This window comes from Pinus tabuliformis, chromosome 4_2 (genome assembly GCF_031772625.1).
Source record: "Pinus tabuliformis cultivar Carrire ecotype Pingquan chromosome 4_2, CPIR1, whole genome shotgun sequence".
NCBI lineage: Eukaryota > Viridiplantae > Streptophyta > Pinopsida > Pinales > Pinaceae > Pinus > Pinus tabuliformis.
The window spans coordinates 130,054,881-130,075,655 of NC_142304.1; the positions used below are offsets into that span (position 1 = coordinate 130,054,881).

Here is a 20,775-nt window from a genome sequence, read left to right on the forward strand (position 1 = left end):
CCATATTAACTGTCATAAGACTACCACCCGTAGCTTCCTTCACTGTCATAAACACATTGTTATATACCAAAAGATTACTGCCATGTTAGAGATGCATTTAGGTCATTGTCATGTCTTCAATCCAATGTCATATAAGTCACACCCATGTCATATAAATCATTGTCATATTAAAGATCTTGCCATACAAATGTTACTGTCATACGATATTGTCATTATCACTGTCAACATAAAACATACGTCATAGCCATACAACATACTGCGTTATCTTATGAGGACACTACACAACTTCGTCATGTTATCATTGTTATACTGTATATGTAGATCACTGTCTCCCGATATATATAGTTCATTGTCTCTCTGTACATATTGATCATTGTCTCATGCTATATATATAACTGCCTCATAGATTACTGTTCTTACATCAAGGTCACTATTATATAACAAGGTATTGCACATTGCCAAAGATCACACAGCAAGCTACAACAATAACATATGCAAGCTATAAGAGCCATAGATACGTAATGTAAGCCAATAACAAATACGAGCTATAGATAACAACAAATGTGAGCCACTAGAATATAAGAGCAAGCCACAAGTAATAATTTGAACCACGGGAATAATGATGCGAGCTACTATTGAGATATGTGAGCCATCAAGAAACAAAGTGAACCACAAAAATAATGATGTGAGCCTTGTTGACCCTGCCGCCTACACCTACCTACAAGTCAGTGAGAAAAAGCCTTCAACCCCACAAGGTGTGGTTGGTGACAGGGAACTCAGAGAAGGGGTTATCACACTAATCCCGACTCTCTCTGTTTGAGCTATCTCCTAGGTTAGCTAAGGGGGGTGGTCCCTAATGAAAAATTTATTTATAAAGGATGTGAGTTTCTAGGAGAATTGTTAGAGTTAAATAGATTATCTCTTTAGGATTTATAAGCAAAAAATTGATATGAGCAATAACCATCATAAGATAAGCATCAAATACATAAACAATCAGTGCCTTCCAAGTATTTGCTCTTTAAGAAATGAAATTGTATTTTTCTTAAAATGAAGTGAAATGCTTTCAAATGGAAAGCCAAAATAAACCTGAAAAGTGAAACACTAAATTGTTAGCACAAGATATTATAAATGCTTTCAAGATGAATAAGTCTACAAATCAAAGCATGGAAACTATCTTGTTCAAAAGGATACAAAAATAACTCAAATGTTAGATCAAGATGACAACAAAGTATGTTACAAAAATAATCGACAAGAGGCTAGGCCAAAGAGTATGAGAAAACTCTCCTCTTTGACTAACCATGACTTAGCTCTTTGAAATAGCTAGATATTAATAAATGAAGTACAATATGTAAAAAATAATTTTTTTCAAGTTTGATATTTTGATGCAAGAAATAAAAGCTTAAGAAACTTGAAAGAATCCCTGCAAGACACAAATAAGATATAGATGAGACTTTGGAATTCAAAACACGCGGGTTCTCCTTGAATATTTTTCAAGAATGGGTTGATTCCTCCGAGAATTTCCCCTCGCGCTTGAAAATCTTGACCAAATAATGATTCATCTACAAAACTTCACCACAAATCATTAAATCGACATGAAATTAAATAAGTGCAGCGGAAAGAATTCCTAGAGATACATTTATTATCCACTAGAAGATTTCTTTTCCTAAAGCAAATAATCAATTCTTATGCTAATATGAGATAGTTGCATACTAACATAACTTGAAACAAGCATGAAAAAAATAATGACATGAGGAAATAAATAGAAGCATAACAACAAGTCAAGAATTTACTACACATGCAAGGAGAAGAACACCATCACGCTTTACCCCAAAGACTGTTGTATTATATTGCAAGTAGTGAATAAAATCCCGCAGCCTCCTCAAGCACAATAGCTCGTATTACATGATACAATGTGAGAACCCATGGCTCTATTACATAGAGAGTTGGGAGCAAATCTCAATGAGGAATGACAATGATAAATGGCATTGAAGCCAATCCCAATGTAGAAGTGATTAAACAAGTGGCATGAGGTGACAATCCCAAAGAGAAATTTGAATTTGTTGGATGGAGCTCCAATGCCAAGTGTAAAAATCGAATTCTGGCAAGTGGACATTATTTTCTTCTTCCCTTATGTGCCAAATTCGAATCTTATGATAGAATGACAAGTGTATATGGGTGGTAACTCGTGGGGACAATTTACCACAAAAATATCCACCAAATATTCTCCAAAATCCTCCCAAATGTGCATTAACTTCACAAATTCGAATTTCCAAGTAAGCAGTTTTCTCCTTTAATGCCAAAAATTCAATTTTATTTGAGCACATGTCATTTCCTTGATTTTAGGAGTCCACATCACCTTGGGACTTCACTTTAACTCCCCCATAATTTTTCACCTCATTTCCACAACATTTAGCATGTGTGGATATTTATTTTTCCCCATTTATTTAATTTTTGGCTTAATTAATTATCAAATTTCCCACTAAACTTAGGAAAAGTGGGTTTTGAGGGTTCAAAACACATTTTTAACCCATCAAAGTGTGTCATAGTAGAAAGTTGAGGGTGACAGGTGTAAATTTCATTACTCATACCCCATACAACTTCTCTAAACATCACTTATTACATTATAATTACAATTTTATTTGCAATTTTTTACCTGCGGAAAATCTAAAAAATTGAAAAATGACTACTTAGACCTAACCAAATTCCACGAAATTTTTTGTGTGATCTAGTATGGTAATATACATCGACTCTAGACACTAAGATGTGTTAGGGGCTCAACCTTCAAACCGTCACCCCGGTTTTGGGGTAAAAAGTGAGTGAAAAAACCCAGAAAATTATCCGCCTCTGAAAAAGAAAGGATAATTAACCAGATAAAAAAACACTCCAATGTGTACTCATTTGCTGATCGAGTCCCAACATCCTAGACCTATTACATACTCAAAACTCATCATTACTAGTATCACTTATTACAATTCCCCGCAGAGTGTGGAATCTAAGTACAAGAAAGATGATGAGAAAATAGGAGTAGAGTTAAAAAACTCTGTTGACTGATGATATTTGATGGTACAAGTGTCCTCTGGATCATCCTTGGGCATGGAGTCTTCATATAATCATCAAGTGTCACTCCAGTGGTCAACAAGCCTCAGGATATTTGCAAACCACTCAGAGATATTAATTTAGCCATAAAGATAATGTGAACCTTAGAGTAATCAAAGCGAACCTCAGATTAATCAAAGCAAACCGCTGAAACAAAGTGTGAATCATAGACAATAGAAGTGAACCACAGAATTGTAGCTTTGAGCCCCTGTTGAATAATGCGAGCTACAAAAATCAAGTGCGAGCCACCAAAAGATAGATGTGAGCCTCAAAGGGAATGTATACAAACCTCAGATTAGATCTAAACCATATCCTTTTGGAGAACAAAACAGGCTCAATTTATAGTTGATGCCATCTATAGAGGGTCACGACCCTTGGTCAAGCCGACATGACATTTTTGGATGAATGACTTGTAACTTTGAGGGAATAATTCAAATTTAATTTTGCTTTAAATATATTTATCAAATTCTTTGATGATCCTTTAGTAATTATTTGCCCAAGTAGATTTCACATCAATCAATAATATTTTCCTTTTATCCAATTTGCATTCTTCTTGGGGCAAGATGGGCTTTCCTTGGGGTAGATGGGTTCCTATGAGGAAATTCGTCCCATCGCTGCCCCAATTTTCAACAAACATAAGGGATTTAGCCCTTATTCTAGATCAGCCACATGCCTTGTGGCCACCCTGTCCAGCTACTCTAAGGGTCTTGGCCCCTGTTCCATGCTCGGAAAATTATCCTCGACCTATCACAAAGATTTTCCCATCAACATGTGCCCAGAACCTTAGAAAACGCGACCAACAACTTCTTCAAACTTGGCCAGAACATACATAGAAGAAGAACCCTTGACTTCATCCTTCCTCACACTCCATCTTGGCTCCTTTGACTTGCGGCCATATCAGACTTGCCCTTACTTAGACAAATTGCACTTGGATGGATACAAATGAGCTTGATCTCTCCTCTTTTTATAGTCTTCTATGAGGGTAACGATTGACCCTCAAAGGGTGCCACTTAAGCCCAACCTAACTTGATCTTTCTAGACAAAACCCCAACTATCATAAACGTTGAGATCTCTTTCATTTGATTTCGCCACATCGTCAAACCCTTAGGTGCCCCTTAGCCCTTCAAGGGTGCCCCATTTGATTTTGATGATTAAACAAATATTTATCCACTTGGTTTCGTCCCCACAACTTTAGGTGCAAAACCCACTACTTGGGTACACTACCCACAAACCCTTTTGTGGCTCAACTACTCACAAACCCAGTACCCCATGGGTTGTGGGAGTAGCTACACAAATCAACACTCCCTCTTAGCGAGGGAGGTACTTCCACCACTCGAAAGTATCTCGACATCATCGTCAGTGACACTAGCCCAATCTCTGGCATTCACCACTGCAGCATACCCTATAGAATGAACCAAACTCATCTCGGTAGCGTCTCTGCCTCAATATCGTCAAGACCTGAAGATTCAAACTTCCATAGGACAACTCCCTCTGAGTCTACACAACCTCCACTAACTCGCACTATTACTGAACTTGTGTTCTTCCAAGGTCAATCTGAGTTGTGGTCAAACACGAGCCACATCACCACCAAAATCCAATATAGCAAACAATCTCATCCTCCTAGGTCAAACACCACACGTGCACATGGCTCCAATCTCAGATGTGCAACGTCATGACCTAATGAAGATACTAGCATGCCATCATATCGTCCTTTACACGGAGCCAACTCATCCATGCCAAAGCATCCCTTGAGTAGTCCCAACAATCCATGGCAAATCATTGAAAGTTCATGATCTACAACCTGCCATACAACAAACTTTTGTTTACCAGATTCTCCACCGATCCACTAGAACTCTCAACCATATCGCCATCTAGCCAATCGAGACCACACCTCCATGTCCTCAGTTGAACCATCATGCTCTAGACAATCTCAGCTCCCTCTAAGTTGCTTCACCATGCACACTCTAATCCACTATCCCTTCAAAGTAGCTTTGATTCCATGTTGATTTTCCACGGCACTTAAGAATCATGTTTGAGTCTAAGATCACGATCACAAACACACTCAAATGCCACAACACAAGCACTTTGCATAGAGGAAAATATATAGCAGTGAATCAACTAGTACACAAGATAATTTAACCCACAACTTGTTATATTACAAACTTTAATACAACAAACTCAGGGCTCCCGTACCAAGGATCATGGCCCTTACAATCATCCTTGATACAAGAATGATTAGGCTTGGTGTCAACAACTATGACTACCAATCTTTCCTTGAACAAAGTACACTTGACCTACTTGTTGAAGGTGCACACTACTCAGCCCTTTCAATCCACATACCTTGAACACATATGGCAGGTTCTTTGCCACCTCTTTGCCAAAGAGCAGTCATCCAATCTGCCACTATCAACCCTCTTGGCTGCTCCAAAAGTGACTGAATATAGGCTCACCAATCTACCCTCTAGCAACCCTCTTGCTCCACCAAGATGGACTGCTCTTTGGGACTTCAATGCCTTCCCTCTAACAATGTCCTCTGCTACTCCAAAGGATCACGTTCTTAGGGTCTTTGCAATCTTCCCTCTTATCAAGCATATGCCAACTTGTATTAGTTGAACTAGGGCTTGGTCCAAAAAACAACCCTCTTATCACTTATTTGCCTCACCCCAAACCACTGAACTAGGGCTCGCAATTCTGTCCTCACAAAGTCCAACAACTCACTGAACTAGGGCTACAAATACTTGTCTCCTAATAGTGATGTTGACCCTCAACCATCACTACTCTTGGCAACCAACACACTATCCAATCCACTTGTTGAACAGACCTCCATCAACCTTCAGCATTTCCTTGATTTTGCCCACTAACCTTCACTTCAAGATAGCCCAGCATACAGTCCCAACACACATTGTTCTTTCTACAATCTGAACAATGGTCTTGACCCCTTTTCCTCTTTGAAACACATGTGCTTAACCCTTAAGGTATGCAACCCTTATTCCAGAAACATATCACACCAGGATGCCACCTTTCAAGGGTCTCGTCCCTCATGATCATGCATAGAACTAGGCCGCTTAGGGACAAACTTATGGGACTGTTCTTGTGTAGAATATAGCTCTCCACTAGGGCATCAAAGATTGCCCACATAATAGTGACAAACTGCCCTTGTTCACTATACTTAGGGCTCAAATACACTATTGCTCCAAAGCCCTTAAAACATCCCTTCCGTCTCCTAGCAATCATCACATAAAGGACAAGTTTCTTGCCACTTCAAGATGCTTCCTCTTTCAGTCCTAAAGATCACGGTTTTGTGCACCATTTACTGAGGTATTCGGCCTTCTTTTATGGCATCCGTACCACCCACAGAACTACCCTAAACTCGGCCTCCAAACTTCCCTCCAAACATGTGCACACCTCACAGTTAGGCCCTAAACCTTCTACGCACAAACTTAAGGGAATCAACCCTCATTCCAAATCAGCCACAGGCCTTGCGGCCACCCTATCCAGCTAGTCTAAGGGTATCAACCCATCTATGTCTGCCAGATCAGACATAGAATAAGAACCCTTGACTTCGTCCTTCCTCACACTCCATCTTGGCTCCTTTGACCTGCAGTTACATCAGACTTGCCCTTACTTACATGAATTGCACTTGCATGGATACAAATGAGCTTGATCTCTCCTCTTTTTATAGTCTTCTATGAGGATAACAACTAGCCCTCAAAGGGTGTCACTTAAGCCCAAGGCGACTTGAAATTTCTAGATAAAACCCCAACTTTCATAAGAGTTGAGATCTCTTTCATTTGATTTCGCCACATCATCAAACCCTTAGGTGCCCCTTAGCCCTTCAAGGGTGCCCCACTTGATTTTGATGATTACACAATTATTTCTCCACCTGGTTTCGCGCCCAAAACTTTGGGTGCAAAACCCATTGGGTACACTGACCACAAACCCTTTTGTGGGTCAACTCCTCACGAACCCAATACCCCAAGGATTGTGGGAGTACCTCCTAAGCTACATACTATTCCTCAAAAACTGAAGCAATGTGATGTTTGTTTTTGTCAAAAGCATAGCAAACAAACCTTTCATGATTCCACTTCCAAAGCACGTAGAAAACTTGGACCAATACATTTTGATTTGTGTGACACTATGCCTGTTCCATCTGCTAATGGAAATAGATATACAGTGATTTTTATAGATGATTACATCAAGATGTGTTGGATATATTTGTTGAAAAATAAATCTCAAGCTTTTGAAACTTTCAAAGATATTCATGTGTGGATTCAAAATGAAGCACAACCACATATTGGTTGTCTTTGTACTAATAATGGAAGAGAATATACCTCTAATAAATTTGAAAACTATCTTCACCAACATGGGATTCAACATCAAACCACAGATCCATACAACCTCAACAAAATGGTGTAACTAAAACAATGAACTGAACTATCTTGAATGTGGTTCAGTCCACGATATTTTTCAAAAAAGTAAAGTTAATGTTTCGGGATGACATGGTTCTATGTGCAATGTATGTGAAAAATAGATGTACATCTCATGCTCTCAGAAACAACACATGAAATGTGGTATAGCCACATTCCTTCAGTAAGGCATCTCACGGTCTTTGGTTTCACCCGCTATGCTTTGATTCCCAAGGAGCAAAGAAACAAGCTTGATGCAAGGAATCAAAAGTGCAATTTTTTGGGGTATTTAGATAACACTAAGGCATATTGTCTTTACGATGAGATAAAAAAGAAGTTTATTCTTTCCAGAGATGTATTTTTTCTTAAATCTTCCAAGATTGACAACATTAGTGAGCAATGGCTTGATTGTTTGGATAGATTTACTCATGTGGAGACATATCATGAACTTGATAATGAGATTCCACGTCTTGAAGGGAGGATCCCTATCTTGGATCAATCTTTGGAATCTCCTTTTAAAGCACCATCTGCCCCTCATGAAGTTCCAGCCACTTCATCGCATTAGGAAGATCCTTTGAATGATGTGATTGAGAGGATTGGGAGGGTTGAATCTTGATGCAATCCCATCTCAATCAATGGAGTAACTAGGGCCATCTCAGAAAGGTTCCCCAAAATGACCTATCATAACACTTAAAAGTGTTCATGCTAATGAGGTCAAAAAGACAGGAACCAGAGGTTCCACTAAACAAAATGGAGGTGATGTAGATAATTATGATTCAATTGATAGATGATAAGGATGTTTCATATGATTGTGAATTGAATTTATCTATCAACTTTGAACCAACATTCTTTAGAAAGGTTGCTTCTTATGATGAGTGGCAAGATGTAATGCAAAAGGAGTATGATTTTCTCATAAGGAATGGAACACAGAAGTTGGTGGGCTCTACATTTGGAACCAAACGAATCAGCTGCAAGTGGATCTACAAGAAGAAGTACAAATCATATAGCTCAGTTGGCAAGCACAAAGCAATGCTTGTGGTAAAAGCATCTGCATAGAAAGAAGGTGTTGATTATGATGAAAGATTTGCCCCCATAGCAAAATAGGTCACCATCTGGACTCTCTTTCACTTGGCAGCTCATAATGGATGGTAAGTTCATCAAATGGATGTGAAGATTGCTTTCTTGAATGGAGACTTGAAAGAGAATGTCATCATGTCTCAACTGGAAAGTTTTGTTGTGAAGGGACAAGAAAAGAAAGTATGTAAATTCATCAAATCCTTATATGGCATAAAACAAGCACCGCGAGCTTGGTATAAAAAGTCAACTAAACATCTTCTAAAATTAAATTTCAAACACTTTAATCTTAATGATACAACTCTGTTTGTCAAGAAAGTTGGAAAATTTGTTGTATATCTTGTAGTGTATGTAGATGATTTGTTGATCACAAGAAGCAATGAAAACTATATTGTATCTATAAAGAAAGAATTGAAGAAGGCTTTGAGATGACAGATTTGGGGCATCTTCACTACTATGTAGGCATTGAAGTGACTCAACATCCAAAATACATATTTATCTCCCAAAAAAAAGTACATTGGAGAATCTTTGAATAAACTTGGCATGGTTGAATGCAATCCTCTTTCTACTCCAATGGAAAAAAATTTGAAGATCACATCAAAGGGGAATGAATTTGAGGATGTGTAATGTCCCAAATGCAGAAAATTTGGAACAAGCACTTCACATAAAACTAATCATGCATTTAACAGTAGATTGCCATGTAAAATTAAAGACAACAGAGCACTGCAATCCATAACACCATGAACAGAAAAATACTCAGCTTTATTATATTAGATAAACCAGGGTTTTACATGCACATACAACCCGTATAGCTGAGATGAAAAGTTGGCCTCAAATAGATCTACAATAATGCCGCAAATCAGCCTGCAAAACAAAACTGAAAAACAATACACTACAACCTGTGAACCATGAATGGATTCACCAAGGGAAGAGATGGGTTGTTAAGTTTAGGTATGTTCTATGCTTAGAGCAATTTATTTCAATTTTCACAGTTAGCTCAATATCTTTAGCAATCACATCAGCATTAAAGTAAACTGCAGATAAAACATAAACATAAATCGCAGAAGACAAGCCAAGACAAGAGGACACAAGATGTGGCGCTAGCCAGGGACAAACCCCAATGTCGGGAAACCCTTGATCAATTCTTATTATATGTTCTTCAATAGTTCAGCAGAGAGAGAGAAATAGTACATTTACAACAGAAGTCAATACTTCGACTAATATATTATCTCTACATGAGAGCAGTTGAAGACATGTTGCTTCAACTGATTCTCCAAGGTGACTCATTCACCTATCATGTGTTGCATCTCGTCCATATGTTGCACCTCACTGTGATGCACCATGTTGCAGCCATCATCACAATATTGGACCTCATGCTGCTGTTGTCCTAGTGTTTACCTAGTGCCACGGCTACACCATGCTATGCCCATGTGCTTGCTGCACCATTGTTGCTTAGTGTCCTAGCTGCATCAAGTACTATACTGATGTCCCATACATCACTCTACTTACAGCTGTCCATGCTTTACCATGTTGTTGTTGTCCTTGATTCTTCATGCTTGCAGCTGTCCCATGTTGCATCATGTTTTACCATGCATGCTATAATACCTCATCATTACCATTCTGTCCCATTGCAACACCTATGTCTAGCAATACTGATCATATGTATTGTTGCCCATTGTTGTTATGATTGTGTTCAGGTTAGGGCTACCACACAGTCAGGAGATAAGTCCTTTTAGGACTGCAGTTTATCTTGAAGAGCTTTCCCTCATGCCACGCTGCCCTTTGAAGGTGTTGTCCACCCTTGACAGTCCTTGACACAACCTCAGTTGTGTGCTCTGGCTTGCAGCCTAGCACAATAGCTAGCTGTAGCACTCCGCCTTCCCAAATGATACCCAAACAGCAGCGTTTCTTTCCTCATGAACTCGAGCAAGCTGACAACACTTACCTGCACTCAAACGCATACATATATAGCCCTGAATCTCTCCTCCTTGTGACTACGGCTTCCCTGTCTTGCTGCTGTCCATGCCCACATTGCTTCATGCTATGATAAGGTCCCTTTTGCTGCGAATGAAGTCCTTCTTATGTTGTGGCTAAGGCCTTGACTCAGGGCTCCTCTTGACAGCAGTTTAAGGCTTCCTCTTGACAGTGGTTTAGGGCTCCCATTAGCTACAGATAAGGGCCTTCCCTTTGTTGCGGTTATAGCTCCTGTTGTTGCGGATTAGAGCCTTCCATTTGCTGTGGATTAGGGCTCCTTTTGTTGTGGATTAGAGCCTTCCCTTTGCTGCAGATTAGGGCTCCCTTTGTTGTGGATTAGAGCCTTCCCTTTGCTGCGGATTAGGGCTCCCTTATTGCACATTAGAACTCCTATTGGCTGCAGCTAGGGATTCTTAGATCTGCAGCCAGATCTCCTCCAAGACTGAGGCTAGGGCTCTCCTAGATGACTGCGTCTAGGGCTCTTTTAGATGACCCTCTCCATTGCGTCTTCCTTGAGAGAAGACGAACCCAAAACACGTGGAGAGAGGGAGATCATGAGAGTTGTGTTCTCAAATGATTCAAGGCACCTTTATTTATACAAAAACGTGGAGCACATGAGGGGTTTATTTGGTTGTTGGCCGACCTTGACGAATTGTCCCATAACACAAATAAATTCATATCTCCATGAATACTTATCAGAATCGGATGATCTTTAGATCAATCCTACACCTCTCGATGAGAGGGATCCAAGAAAAATATCAGCTGCCATTAATAAGATGACCCACATGGAGTTTGGCCCTAGTTTCCAATTTTAACACTCCCTCTCAACTAGGGAGAACTCCATCCGCTGATCTATATGTCTGACTGTACTATCTCTGCCATCAGTGCCCTGCACTGTTCTACTCTGCTCTGCTGAGCTCTGCTCAGTTCTGCTCTGCCGAGCTCTGCTCTGCTCTACTTAGTTCTACTCTGCTGAACCATGAAGAAGAAGAATTGATCGAGAATGTCTCATACCATTCTCTACTGACCCGAAGTCAGTTTCATCTGAAGAGAGTGTGTCATATCACTCTTACTAACCCGAAGTCAGTTTTATTGATCCCAGATCAATATCACAAGAGAGTGTCTCAAACCACTCATACTGATCCTAGATCAGTTTCATTGATCCCAAATCAATGGAGGTCATCCTAGCATAGGGAGTACAGTAGATACAACGATGCATCCATCGATAGTACTACTATGGTCCCTAACCCCATTTCCCTGCTCATTGATCAGATGAGAGGTACTTCCCATGAGTCCCAGACTACATGGATAGGATACCTCGACAAGAGAACTAATCATCCTGTTCACAGGAGAACGAATCATCCTGTCCATTGGTCGCCACAGGAGAACTAATCATCCTGGCCCACAGGAGAACTAATCATCCTCACTCACAGTCGCCACGGGAGAACTAATCATCCTAGCCCACAGGAGAACTAATCATCCTGTTCCATAGTTGCCACAAGAGAACTAATCTTCCCGGGAGAACTAAATCATCCTGTTCCATAGTCACCACGAGGTATCACAGGGAAAGGTTGAACCTGTCACCCTGTACATAGCGCACCACCAGGAGAGGGTCAATCGCCCTATGGTCGTATGTCGCTCCAATAAGTACCCCAAGCCCCCCAGAGCTCCCAGAGCTCAGTGCATGCAACATGTAGGACCCTTCTACGAAGGTCTCTCAACGACTCCAAGTCGTTCAGGAAAATCACAGATTTGACCTTTCCCCGGGGCTTTGACAAACTGTTTGTGACCTGTACATCAGTCTCAATGCGATGGAGCCTCCTCGCTCATCGACTTACCATATCCCAGATAAGGTAGTATCTGATGTTTATCTGCTGAAGCAATCATCGAATACGAGATTCCTCAATAATCGAATCCCCCCTGGTTGTCACAAAGAATCACAGTGGTATTCATCATGTGTACAAACAGCTCATTGATGAGCTTCCACAACCAGGCAGTTTCACACGAGATCATACTCGTAGCTATGTATTCGATCTCGGCGGTGCTTATAGCAACTGACTTCTGCTTCCTCCTCATCCATGATATCAAAGCAGAATCTAGAGAGAACCAACACTGAGAAGTGCTCTAGCGATCCTCCACACTGCCTACCCAGTCAGTATTCGAATAATCATGCAGCTTCATATTTCCGGCAGTGTATCTCAATCCATGAGAGATTGTGCCCTGAAGATATCTCAGAAGATTCTTGGCACCAATCTAGTGAGGCTCAACCAAATATGAGCTCACCATGCTAACTGCAAAGCATATATACGGACGGAAGTTCACCAAGAACATCAATGCAGATGAGTTTATGAAACTCAGAGGCATTTCCCAAATCTGGTCTGGCATCACCATCATATAACTTCTGAAAGTTAAGATCTTCGAGGTAGTCATGGGCTTGCAGTTTACCATTCCATATCTGGAATCCAACGCCCTCTTACTTCTGCAAGTGAGAGGGTCTACACCTGTCAGAAATAGGTCATCCTCAGAAGGTGCCGGTATGAGAGGTCTATCATCCACAACCTTCAAGCAATGGTTTGAATTATTTTCACTCCTAGTGAATCTCAGCTTCATCAGGCAGCTATCAATCCTCTCATACTATGCCCAGGGTGTTATACTTCAAGCCATAGAGGGCTTTCTTCCACCTGTATACATGAGATTCCCGATCATGAATCTCAAACTCCTCGGATTGTTGTGAACCTGTGGACCTGCTACATGAGGGGAATGGTCCCCTTGTAAGATTTTCCTTCGGTACATCTCAGACATGTACCTTCATGCTCTTCTTGAATTCAGGCATCTAAGTCACCATCTAACTCATATCAGGTAGGGCCCCATCAGTAGACCTTCGGTGCTATAGATCAGATGTGTCAACTGATATGGTCCCCAATGGACCATCTTGCAACTTGATACAAATTGCCAACCTTGAACTCAAAATCATCTTAGAAAGTTTTATTTTTAAACACGTACCTTTCCATCAATGAATGCCACCCTAAAACCTTTGACTTCCATTGCCGAAATGGACACCAGGTTCTTCTTGCGATCAGGTACATAAAAGAGATTCTGTAAGTGAATCGAGTTACCCTCATTCAATTGAGAGGTAACATTCCCTACACCCTTTCCGGGATAGGTGGCATTGGCTCCAAGTATAATCCCATGATTGTTTCCATCTCTACCAAATTAGAGAGAGCACCCTTCTATCCGATGGAGTGCCTTGAAGCACTACAATCAATAAGCCAGATTCCCAAAGAATTTGAAGGAGAGGGCCAATACAAGATAGCACTTCTTTATCTTATCAGAAACAACATTTGATTCTTCATACCTGGGGTTCCTTGCTTTCTTGAAGAGTCAGTGGTTACCTTGATGACCTGCACTGTCATTCCTCTGATCATTGAAGATGTCCCTGGAATGATTGTTATCATCATCAAGTGATGTGTCCCTGCCATTCAGACACTCCTTCGCATAATGGCCGAACTAGTTATCTGCCTTTCCTTCCACCTTGAGATCTGGTCTTCCCAATGAAGTGATCTTTAGGTAGGCCATATTCTGCTGCGCCATTCTGATAATATTCTCTGCTTCGATTTCACCCTCGGTGAATTTGAAGAGGGATGAGGAACCCATTGATCCTTTTGTCCTTTCCTAACTGTCTTTGGTGATTGCTCTTTCACTCTTGCTTGGGCATTGTCTTCACCTCAGCTCTGATACCATGTTAAGTTTAGGTATGTTCTATGCTTAGAGCAATTTATTTCAATTTTCACAGTTAGCTCAATATCTTTAGCAATCACATCAGCATTAAAGTAAACTGCAGATAGAACATAAACATAAATCGCAAAAGACAAGCCAAGACAAGAGGACGCAAGATGTGGCACTAGCTAGGGACAAACCCCAATGTGGGGAAACCCTTGATCAATTTTTCTTATATGTTCTTCAATAGTTCAGCACAAAGAGAGATAAAGAGATAGTAAATTTACAACAAAAGTCAATACTTCGACTAATATATTATCTCTACATGAGATCAGTTGAAGACATGCTACTTCAACTGATTCTCTAAGGTGACTCATTCACCTATCATGTGCTGCATCTCGTCCATATGTTGCACCTCACCGTGCTGCACCATGTTGCACCCATCATCACAACACTGGACCTCATGCTGTTGCTGTCCTAGTGTTTACCTAGTGCCATGGCTACACCATGCTATGCCCATGTGCTTGCTGCACCATTGCTGCTTTGTGTCCTAGCTGCATCAAGTACTATACTGTTGTCCCATACAGCACTCTACTTGCAGCTGTCCATGCTTTACCATGTTGTTGTTGTCCATGATTCTTCATGCTTGCAGCTGTCCCATGTTGCATCATGTTTTACCATGCATGCTATAATACCTCATCATTGCCATGTTGTCCCATTGCAGCACCTATGTCTAGCAATACTGATCATATGTATTGCTGCCCATTGTTGTTATGACTGTGTTCAGGTTAGGGCTACCACACAGTCAGGAGATAAGTCCTTTTAGGACTGCAGTTTATCTTGAAGAGCTTTCCCTCATGCCACGTTGCCCTTTGAAGGTGTTGTCCACCCTTGACAGTCCTTGACACAACCTCAGTTGTGTGCTCTGGCTTGCAGCCTAGCACAACAACTAGCTGTAGCACTCCACCTTCCCAAATGATACCCAAACAGCAGCGTTTCTTTCCTCATGAACTCGGGCAAGCTAACAACACTTACCTGCACTCAAACGCATACATATACAGCCCTGAATCTCTCCTCCTTGTGACTGTGGCTTCCCTGTCTTGCTGTTGTCCATGCCCACAGGTCCCTTATGCTATGGATGAAGTCCTTCTTATGCTGTGGCTAAGACCTTGGCTCAGGGCTCCTCTTGACAACAGTTTAGGGCTTCCTCTTGACAGTGGTTTAGGGCTCCCATTAGCTACAGATAAGGGCCTTCCCTTTGCTGCAGTTAGAGCTCCCGTTGCTGCGGATTAGAGCCTTCCCTTTGCTGCGGATTAGGGCTCCCTTTGCTGTGGATTAGAGCCTTCCCTTTGCTGCGGATTAGGGCTCCCTTACCGCGCATTAGAACTCCTATTGACTGCAGCTAGAGCTTCTTAGATCTACAGCCAGATCTCCTCCAAGACTGCGGCTAGGGCTCTCCTAGATGACTGCGTCTAGGGCTCCTTTAGATGACCTTCTCCACTGAGTCTTCCTTGAGAGAAGACAAACCCAAAACAAGTGGAGAGAGGGAGATCATGAGAGTTGTGTTCTCAAATGATTCAAGGCGCCTTTATTTATACAAAAACGTGGAGCACATGAGGGGTTTATTTGGTTGCTGGCTGACCTTGACGAATTGTCCCATAACACAAAGAAATTCATATCTCCATGAATACTTATCGGAATCAGATGATCTTTAGATCAATCCTACAACTCTCGATGAGAGGGATCCAAGAAAAATATCAGCTGCCATTAATAAGATGACCCACATGGAGTTTGGCCCTAGTTGCCAATTTTAACATGGGTGCTCGCCCACTCTCACTGAATCACCCGAGGGTTTCCGTCCTGGGGCTACTGCTGGACTAGAGAACTGAGTTCTCAACCTCACATACAAGAAACAATATCAAAACCAAGATGTCCTCCAATGGCCTCCTCCTCCTCTTTTATAAATCTGATGGACCCCTCTAGAATCTTCTATTTTATTATTATTTTAATCATGGAGCACTTTTCCCTCTTTTATTTTAATTAAATATTCTTTTTAATGCTGGAAAAGGGTAAATGCCACCATGTCTCCTCATATCACTGAAACTCCCATCCAAAAGTCCCATCATGTAGATCTTCTCGTTCCGTTCCAATGAGCTATTACACTTAGGTGTTCCATCAATTAATCTACCCAGAATGCCACCTCGAGCATAATTAATTAAGTTATGCCCAATAATAATGTTGATTTTCGAAAGTTGTCGGAATGCAACGGAATGAAAGGCAAACTGTGTTGATGATGGAATATGCCAAGCGAATGCCATCAAATCCCCTAAAAATTCCTCAAAACTCCACCGGGACCCCTTATGACATAAACTTGCTCCACTGACCTGACCATCCCCTTTCCTGGAAATCCACCCTAGTTGTACTATGAAGAAGAATAAAAATGGAGGTTTTGTGACCGCAACCTTTGAATATCATAAAATTGTGGCCCCTCAATTTCGTTGATAGTCGATGACCCAAAGCATCGTCACTCTCGTTCGACGTGGTTATTCAAATGCTCGCAGTAGTCGTCGAACGAAGCGGAGTGGAAGAAGCGGAGAAAAAAAAAGAATTCCTCCCGGAATATGAAATTCGGATACCAGTCAACTTTGATTTGAGAAATCTGGCTCTGAGTTCGATTTCTTGAAATTTCGGTCAGTCTGTCGCCAGGGTTCTCGGCCCGCACATGGGTGACGAGATCAAACAGTAAATTTGCCCCAGGGTATTCTCTGTCTCTCAGATGATTTTCTCGTCTTAAAATTTTTGATTCATTCCTCTACCAATAGTGCAGCTTCTGCTTTGAAAAAAAATGGGATTCAACCTCACAGCTGGAGTATTCGCTCGGCTCCTTAACTCTTTGAAGAAATGGGCACCGCATCCACAGTCGTGGCACACCAGTAAATTTTGTTCTTCAATAGATTTTCTCCAAATTGAAAAATCAGCTTCGACGGCAGTGTATTGTCCTGTAGCCGAAAGGACCCTTGGCCCCTTGAAACATTCCACAACACTCCGAAAATTTAATTAAAGGTAATACAACCTTTGAATAACTTTAGGCCTGGCTTTCTAAATATTCCAAAGAAAAAAATGTATACGCCCCTCTTCTAATAATTGGCTCGAATAAAAAAACGATCCTCTAATTTCTTGCTCGTGGCTTTGATAAGCCTCATGCGAAAATCTTTTGGCCCTCTCCTAAAAATTAGTTTACGGCTCCAATAATGTGCCACGGCTAATTTTGGAAATTTTGCTCACAGCCTAAAAATTTGATCCCTTTATAAAATAATAAAAATGCTTTTAATACTTTCGCAAATTGTCGAACTCAAGATCTTTGGATTTTCTGGCAAATAGAGGAATCTGGGACGAAATTTCTGCAAATAATCTTGAAACCCTCGAACCATAATAGTTGCAACGGAGAACTGAAAACCCGCAAGTTGAGCTGAGATCGATGCTCTGATACCACTGTAATGTCGCAAATGCAGAAAATTTGAAACAGGCACTTCACATAAAACTAATCATGCATTTGACAGAAGATTGCCATGTAAAATTAAAGACAACAGAGAACTGCAATCCATGACACCATGAACAGAAAAATATTCAGCTTTATTATATTAGATAAACCAAGGTTTTACATGCACATACAACCCGTATAACTGAGATGAAAAGTTAGCCTCAAATAGATCTACAATAATGCCGCAAATTGGCCTCCAAAACAGAACTAAAAAAACAATACACTGCAACCTGTGAACCCTGAATGGATTCACCAAGGGAAGAGATGGGTGCTCGCCCACTCTCACTGAATCACCCAAGGGTTTCCGTCCTGAGGCTACTACTGGAGTAGAGAACCGGGTTCTCAACCTCACATACAAGAAACAATATCAAAACCACGATGTCCTCCAATGGCCTCCTCCTCCTCTTTCATAGATCTGATAGAACCCTCTAGAATCTTCTATTTTATTATTATTTTAATCATGGAGCACTTTTCCCTCTTTAATTTTAATTAAAATATTCTTTTTAATGCTGGAAAAAGGTAAATTGGCCACCATGTCTCCTTAGATCATTGAAACTCCCATCCAAAAGTCTCATCATGTAGATCTTCTCGTTCTAGTTCCAACGAGCTATTACACTGAGGTGTTCCATCACTTAATCTCCCCGGAATGCCACCTCGAGCATAATTAATTAAGTTATGCCAATAATAATGTTGATTTTTGAAAGTTGTCGAAATGCAACAGAATGAAAGGCAAATTGTGCCGATGATGGAATATGCCAAGCGAATGCCATCAAATCCCATAAAAACTCCTCAAAACTCCACCGAGACCCCTGATGACATAAACCTGCTCCACTGACCATCCCCTATCCTGGAAATCCACCCTAGCTGTACTATGAAGAAAAATAAAAATGGGGACATGACTGGATGCAACCAAGTACAAACAACTTTTGGGAAGTCATATCTACCTCACTACTACTAGACCAGATATTTCATTTGTTGTTGTAATTCGTTCTGAACTTACGCAAAAGCCTTGGGAAGGACATTAATTCTAAAGTATTTGAAAGGAACTCAAGACTTTGGACTCAAATATTCACAGGTGGATGACTTTAGCTTGATTGGATATTTTGATTAAGACTTTGACAAAGACCAAAAAAATGGAGTGTCGACTTCAAGGTATCTCATGAGTTTTTGATCAGCAATTGTCTCTTGAAGGTCACATAAACAATTAGTTCTAGTGGATTCCACAATAGAGGCGAAATATGTGGCAACTGCAAAAGGAACAAAGGAGATTGTGTGGCTCAGGAAAATACTTGAAGATTTGCAGGAGAAACAAGTGAATTCTACTTCTCTTCTCACTGACAATACTTTTGCAATCAAGAATCCAAATTCTGTGATCGAACCAAACACATCAACACAAAGTATCATTTGATTTAATATCATATAGAGGCCAATACTAAGACATTGTTCCACAAATGACATATTGCAGACATTTTCACCAATGTACTCGGAGGAAAAAAGTTTGAAATTTTCATAATTATGCTTGGGCTCAGAAACACCCCTTCAGCGTAAGTTGGAAAGTTGGACATAATACTTTGGGATTTTTTGTCCCATAATTAAAATTGTAAATAATTAGAAGTAGAAGAATACGCAGGTGAAGGGACCCCTGGAAAATGAAATGAGAATTCGCCCCATTTTATAAACTTGATTGCACATTAATAGAATCATCTTGTGGAGTTACTCGTCCTAGTCTAACAAAAATGAATTTGGAAAAAATTTCAAATGACCTCAATTCAAATAGCCACGAACCTGTGGAAAGGGAACATTGCATAAGAAGCCAATCAAGCAGAAGAATTTCGTAAGAAGAAGGGAATTGGGCATGGTCAGACGAGCTACCATTTGTAAAAGGTGTACACAAAATTTGCCTTGTCCTATTTAGCTTAAGCAGGTATCATCCCAATCACTGAATCGAAAGTTATATATAAATCAAAATTATTTCGTAGCGGATAGCCAGTAAGAAAGATGAAAGAACATAGAATAGCATATAAGCAGAAAACGCAATAGAAAATGGGGATCATAGAATTTCCTAGAATGGGGATCGTAGATACCTTGGTGTAGGATGGACGGAAGATGCGTTGGAGGACGGCCAAGACGAACATGTCGAAGAAGCCAGGTGCCACTCCCGGTGTCGCCCACAAATAGGAAGCTACCAGAATTGCCAACAACACCCCCGGCGGCGTTATGTTTATCCCATCCGACTGTGGTAACGTACTGCGATATATCATATCGCCACACTCCATAACTGTGCAAGGCAATCCCACCCCAACTCCCAGCACTAATCCATTATAATCGCCTGCCCCCCATTCTGCCCGAGCACTACCCCCGCCCTGCACCTTTGACCCCACTCTGTCTCTACACTTGCTCGCTGCTCTTGAATTCAAAAGCTTTCTGCCCATAAAAGATGAGCCTCCCCCTAGTGCAGCCACCCCGCATAAGTTACTCGGTACTAGTGTGATAGCGGCCATTATTTTGGTTATTCACACTTTAAGTTTCTAGTGGAGTTGTTTATTGTGTCTGCCCATGTTTCAGAGAATGGGTTGAGTTGGGTTTGCTTGTAATTGCTGTGTGTTTTTGTGAAAATTGCAATTGGCGTTCTTTGTGGGGGATGGAATGATGAAGAAAATCAAGGCATGGATTGAGGATGAGATTGTATGGTGTGTTTGGCTTCTCCCTCTTGTGGGGTCTCTGCATTATCCGTTTTTCTACGATACCCACACCCACTCCCATCCGCAGCCACGTCAACCACAGTGAGTGAGTTTGATCCTACGTCACCAAAATTGAACTCTTGGTTTTTAATCAGGACGCTACTGTCATAGGTTTTGCCACGTCCTTTACTAATATTCGCTATTGTCATAGCTTTTGCCACGTTCTTTCCTAATGTTCTTTAGGAATATTCGATACTGTCAGAGGTCTTGCCACTTTGTTTATTAA

General features: G+C 40.9%; 1 protein-coding gene across 2 annotated transcripts in view; it reads right to left on the reverse strand.

Moving 5' to 3' along the window:
* Window positions 1-20,511, reverse strand: part of STN7 (Serine/Threonine kinase domain protein) — a 305,972-nt gene extending 285,461 nt beyond the window's left edge. Inside the window, exon 1 of one of the 2 annotated variants that reach the window (XM_089428318.1) lies at window positions 19,893-20,511. In XM_089428318.1, the coding sequence (XP_089284444.1) occupies window positions 19,893-20,309 (417 nt within the window). In that variant the 5' untranslated portion in view covers window positions 20,310-20,511. The remainder of the gene's footprint in view (window positions 1-19,892) is intronic. The other variant, XM_089428317.1, reaches the window with a different exon arrangement.
* Between the last annotated feature and the right edge of the window lie 264 nt (window positions 20,512-20,775).